Raw genomic sequence first — 6,000 nt, forward strand, 5'->3', positions numbered from 1 at the left:
GTTTCTTGCTGTCTTCCTATTGCAGGTGCTCTGCTGACTCCATGGGTCCTGACTATCTCTTACTATTCAAGTTTAAGTAACAGTAAGATTATACTTAACTTTCTTGCTTAAATTGGCAGTTTTCAGGAGTCCTTTTTCAGGTCTAAATAGGCTGGATTGATATTAAAAATTAATCGTCATTGTCTGGTTGAACATTTTGTTTAAAGCGAAGGAATAATTCCTAATTTTAAGATGTTACATTGACTACATTTAAAGTTTGAATCTGGTTTTAAATGTTATCTCCTGGGCTTTTTGCTAGGTGTCATTACTTGTATGGTTTTTATATTTAACTGTTTTGAAATGCAGCCTTGATCGGTCAACAAAAAGGAAACCTTAAAACCCTTTGAGCACTTCAGTTATAAAGGAAAAATACTTTTTTAAAAAGTTAATTCTAAGAATACTGCTAAGGAAATGATTTGTGGTGGTATATGTTTCCCAAATTTATCTTCTAATGAGTGGCAAGGGAAACCTGGCAAATAAGTTGTAAATTCTGAGCATTTTCCAGACCAGATCTATCGTTTAAAAACAAGAATCAGTACTCAAAGGGTAATGACTGCCACAGCAATGTATTTGTGTTTGTGTTCCACATTTCTCCGCTCCCCCCCCCAGACAACTTCCTTAAATGCTTAACTTTTCAGTGAAAGTAATTAGGGCAGTATTTTTTTACCTAAGGTAATTTTACTTGTTTGGGAACAAAACAATTGCACTTTTCCTTCCATCGTAGGCAGTTTCATCAGTCGCGCTCAAAAACTGAACCAACATATTGCTGTACTTCAGTGGTCCTCCTGGAGGCCCTCTGTATAAAATTGAACAGTAAATAAGATGCTCACCCAAATATATTACTTCCCCGACACTTTATAAAAACAATCCTAATTCTTATTTTGGTGGCAGGGGAAGGGAAACAAGCTTATATATTTTTTAAACCAGTAAGTTTCGCAACTAACTTCTGAACACTCTCATACCCTTCATTTTCAGATGTGGAAATATTAATACCAGTAGCCATCATCTGCACTGCTACCTTGGGGCAAAAAATATTCCCAGTTTAATGATGGAGAATTGTAATATATTTATAATGGAGCTGTGTAGCTTACATGGTTTGTGTACGGTGTATTGTAGTTTTACAAGAGATGCTAACACTAATTAAATTTTTTAAAAATCCTACTGATCAGGCTCTTGCATTAAGGTCTTTATTCCCAAATGCTTGAAAAGTATTTTGACTTTGAGTGGTTTAGGATGCTGTCACATCATCACCTGTTTTCCTGTTTCTGCACTGCTGTGTTTGTGCCTTTAATTACATTGTAGGTCTTGAATTTAGTTGCAACTCAGACCACAAAGTTCTTTTTAAGCTTCAATCTTTCTGCAGTATTTTATAAAGTCACAGATTACAGTGTATGACATTGTGATTGACCATACCTTCTTCTAAAAACAAATCAAACCTGCTACAGGAAGAATAGTTATGTGACCAAGCTCCTGGAGGATAGTTAAACTTCAGTTGGTGCCTAGTGACTTGTCAGTGTAGCAGTGGGAGATACTGTGAGCCAGTGGATCATTTGCTGCTGTACCAGTTGTAAGAATGGAGGGGAGGTATAGCGTCATAGTTATACAGCACAGAAACGGGCCCTTCGGCCCATCATGTCTGTGCCAGCCATCAAGCACCTATCTATTCTAATCCCATTTCCAGCACTTGGCCCATAGCCTTGTATGCTATGGCATTTCAAGTGCTCATCTAAATACTTATTAAATGTTGAGGGTTTCTGCCTCTACCACCCCTTCAAGCAGTGCATTCCAGATTCCAACCACCCTCTGGGTGAAAAATTTCTTCCTCCAATCCCTTCTAAACCTGCTGCCCCTTACCTTAAATCTGTGCCCCCTGGTTATTGACACCTCCACTAAGGGAAAATGTTTCTTCATATCTACCCTATCTATGCCCCTCATAATTTTGTATACCTCAGTCAGGTCCCCCCTCAGCCTTCTCTGCTCCAAGGAAAACAACCCTAGCCTATCCAGGCTCTCTCAGCTGAAATGCTCCAGCCCAGGCAACATCCTGGTGAATCTCCTTTGCGCCCTCTCCAATGCAGTCACATCCTATTGTTTGGCAACCAGAACTGTACACAGTACTCCAGCTGAGGCCTAACTAGCGTTTTGTACAGCTCCATCATTACCTCGCTGCTTTTATATTCTGTGCCTCAGCTGATAAAGGCAAGTATCCCATATGCCTTCCTAACCACCTTATCTACCTGTGCTGCTGCCTTCAGTGATCTATGGACAAGTACACCAAGGTTGCTCTGACCCTCTGTACTTCCTAGGGTCCTACCATCCATTGTATATTCCCTTGCCTTGTTAGTCCTCCCAAAATGCATCACCTGACACTTCTCAGGATTAAATTCCATTCGCCACTGCTCTGCCCATTTTACCAGCCCATCTTTATCATCCTGTAATCTAAGGCTTTCCTCCTCACTACGACACCACCAATTTTCGTGTCATCTGCGAACGTACTGATCATATTCCCTATATTCACGTCTAAATCATTAATGTACACTCCAAACAGCAAGGGTCCCAGCATCGATCCCTGCGGTACACCACTGGTCACAGGCTTCCAATCGCAAAAACAACCCTCGACCATCACCCTCTGTCTCCTGCCACTAAGCTAATTTTGAATCCAATTTGCCAAATTGCCCTGGAGGCTATGGGCTCTTACCTTCTGAACCAATCTCCCACGTGGGACCTTATCAAAAGCCTTACTGAAGTCCATGTAGACTACAACAAATGCTTTACCCTCATCTACGCATCTAGTCGTCACCTCGAAAAGTTCAATCAAATTTGTTAGACATGATCTCCCCCTGACAAAGTCATGCTGACTATCCTTGATTAATCCCTGCCTCGCTGAATGGAGATTAATCCTGTTCCTCAGAATTTTTTCCAATAATTTCCCAACCACTGAAGTTAGGCTCACCGGCCTGTAATTACCTGGTTTATGCCTGCTACCCTTCTTGAATAATGGTACCACATTCACTGTCCTCTGGCACCTCTCCTGTGGTCAGAGAGGATTTGAGTCAGAGCCCCTGCTATCTCCTCCCTTGCCTCACATAGTAGCCTGGGATACACATCTCATTTGGGCCTAGGGATTTATCCACTTGTGTGCTGAGAATTAGCACTCACCTCTTTGGATGTAGAAATTGTAACTTGCAATCAAACTTATGTTTCATTTAGAGTAATGCAGTAATCAAAGGATGGGGGTGGGTAGGGGTATGGCAACATTGTGGTTATTTTATTGGACTAATAATGCTGAGGGCTGGACTAATGATCTGAAGGTGAGAGTTCAAATCCCAGTTAATTTAATAAATCTGGAATAAAAAGCTAGTATCAATAATGATTACCATGAACCTACCAGATTGTCATTAAAAACTCATCTGGTTCACTAATGTTCTTTAGGGAAGGAAGTCTGCTCTCTGCACCCGGTCTGGCCTATATGTGACTCCAGGCTCTCAGCAATGTGGTTGACAATTAACTATCCTCTGACATGGCCTAGGAAGACACTCTATTGTATAGGGATAGGCAATAAGTGCTGGCCTTGACAGCAACTTCCATATCCTCTGAATGAATAAAAGGAAACCCTGTGCTTTTTGCCAATATTTTCCCCGCAAATCCATTGAATTTGTGGGAAAAGTCCTTGCATGATTGCTATCCTTAGTGATTAGAACAGATGGAAAAAACTTGACATAATTTCCATTGAATGTACAATTGTACATGTACAGTATCTTGACATTGGGATGCCCACACTTGTTAAATGGCTTCAGTGTTTAGTCACCTTTAGTTTGTAGTATTGGTGGATATCTTTTGATTTTATATGACAGATAATTTCAATCTTTAGAATGTGATGTATAAAATTTTGTCATCAAATCTATAACCAGTAGATGGCACTCTGATCACCTACTCCACAAACGTGCTTATTGGAAGCTCCCACTGAAAAGGTCAGGTGGATGGCTATTGTAAGTTAGCTCTTTGGATATGTACAAGCATGCATCAATTTAAATAAGAATTGTAGAATATTGCTGGCCTATTGTGCCTGTGCCATCTCTTTGAAACAGCTGTCCAATTAACAAGCATACCAGTCTTGCATTGCTATGTACAATGTTTAATGCGCATAAGTACAAAATATTATGATGTGCAGTAATTCAGCAGAAAGACTTGGTGGAACTGCTAATTGTGCAGTGTCCATAGAGCTGGCACTGGTATAAAAAAACTTAATAGTCTAGTAAATCTATCTGGAGAACCAGGTTGTTCAGTTTACACTGGGCTAAATTGGGAACTGCTGAGGAAATGTGTTTTAATATGATTTGGTAATTGTAAATTAAAAGGCTGGTTTAAAATGCAAGAAAATGTGAATGTTCAATATATTTATAGGTGTGGAAAGAAATTAATGCATGCATAAGAGGGCATTTAAACACAAGTACTAAATTCAGTCCATTTGAGAACTGAACTTGAGGTTCTCCTGGCCCCTCTTTTCTCTTTCCTCTCAACGCCTCCTTCCCCCACCCCGGCAACTCCCACAACACATTCACAATTCTAAAATGTGTATATTGCTTAATTTCAGGATAAACGTGGGACCTCAGAATTGGAAGAGATCATGAAACGGAGGCAAGAAAAGCTCAGTGCTGCTGGCTGTGACTCTGGAGTAGAATCTTTCGATGAAGGAAACAGCCATTAGTGAAGTGTCATTACCATGAAACTGTTTTTTGATTTTAGGAAGCCACTGAGAGATCATCTGAGTTTTTAGAAATTATGCGCAGAAGACAAAAATTGATGGACCGGTGAAGCCCTCTCTGAAAAGGACAAACTTATTCTGCTGAGTTTTTACTACTGTGGTGTAGTACAGAATTATGTTTAAAAAAAAAATGTGACTCCATTAAAATTAAGCATATTTTTGCAATCACATGCTGATTGTAATCCTCTTTGGTGAATATAATTTAATATTCTGCTCCGTTTAATGAAATGAGACTTAATGCAGTAAACTAGGTTTGTCACGTTCTGTAGTGGAATGATGAAAGGGAATAGGATTGAGTCAGTATTGTCTTAGATCTAAATTCAGAAGATCTAAGATTATTTTGGTAATGAGGCACTAAAATAGGTGGGGTATATTCTGTGACTGGTATTTAATGTAGAAATGTAATTGTCGAAGATGCAATTGATCTAATGAAGTAATTTCTTTATCATATTAAATACGCAATTCTGGTCTTAAAACTTGACCACAAAGTTGTATTAAAAAAAGTTACGATCCCATTGCCCTTGGCATGGGACTTGTTGATTAAGAAGTGCACCACTTATACCCACCTTCCCACTTTCCCCATGTAATGTCATATCTATGTTTCGTACAGACACCAAAAGATTTCACCTGCAAATAGTTTATTTCACTGTTTAAATATTATCTTGCTGTAATTTTATGAAAACTTGCTGAACTGAAAAGAATGTTGTACATTTGAGAACTTAAATCCATTTAGGAGGATTTGATATTGTATTTGTATAGTTTCATGGTGCCTTTTTCCACACAATTCAGCTATAATTCTGAAATAAATAGTATTTGCTGCTACACTTCTTACTGTTCATGTATAATTAGACGCATTGTTCTCCCACAGTGGTGATTGGACAACATTTTTAATGCCTATCTCTGTTGTAATAAATTTGGAGTCCCTTTAGACTGTGGTCAACAGTTTGAAGTTGACTGCATATTAATAGTTGTGATTTTGTTTAAGCTTAAGTGACAGACTTCCTGCAACAGTTTATAAAGTACAATTGAAAGTTATGCCTATTATTGTCCTGTAGATAGAAGGTGTGGCTCATTCCTACTCTCATATGCATCTACACCTGGCTGGTGTCAATCTTGACCTTTATGGAAGCAAAGAAGTACAGAGATATTAATAGATTGTGAGTGGGCAATACTGTGGCAAATGGATTTCAATGTAG

At 39.0% G+C, this 6,000-nt stretch overlaps 1 protein-coding gene across 9 annotated transcripts in view; it reads left to right on the forward strand.

The window, feature by feature from the left end:
• eps8a (EGFR pathway substrate 8a, signaling adaptor) overlaps window positions 1-5,626 on the forward strand; it is a 215,495-nt gene extending 209,869 nt beyond the window's left edge. For 8 of the 9 annotated variants that reach the window (XM_068058976.1, XM_068058980.1, XM_068058979.1 and 5 more), the window contains one exon: window positions 4,634-5,626. In XM_068058976.1, coding sequence (XP_067915077.1) covers window positions 4,634-4,747 — 114 coding nt within the window. In that variant the 3' untranslated portion in view covers window positions 4,748-5,626. The remainder of the gene's footprint in view (window positions 1-4,633) is intronic. The other variant, XM_068058975.1, reaches the window with a different exon arrangement.
• Window positions 5,627-6,000: the final 374 nt, after the last annotated feature.

This window comes from Heterodontus francisci, chromosome 27, assembly GCF_036365525.1.
Source record: "Heterodontus francisci isolate sHetFra1 chromosome 27, sHetFra1.hap1, whole genome shotgun sequence".
Classification (NCBI taxonomy): domain Eukaryota; kingdom Metazoa; phylum Chordata; class Chondrichthyes; order Heterodontiformes; family Heterodontidae; genus Heterodontus; species Heterodontus francisci.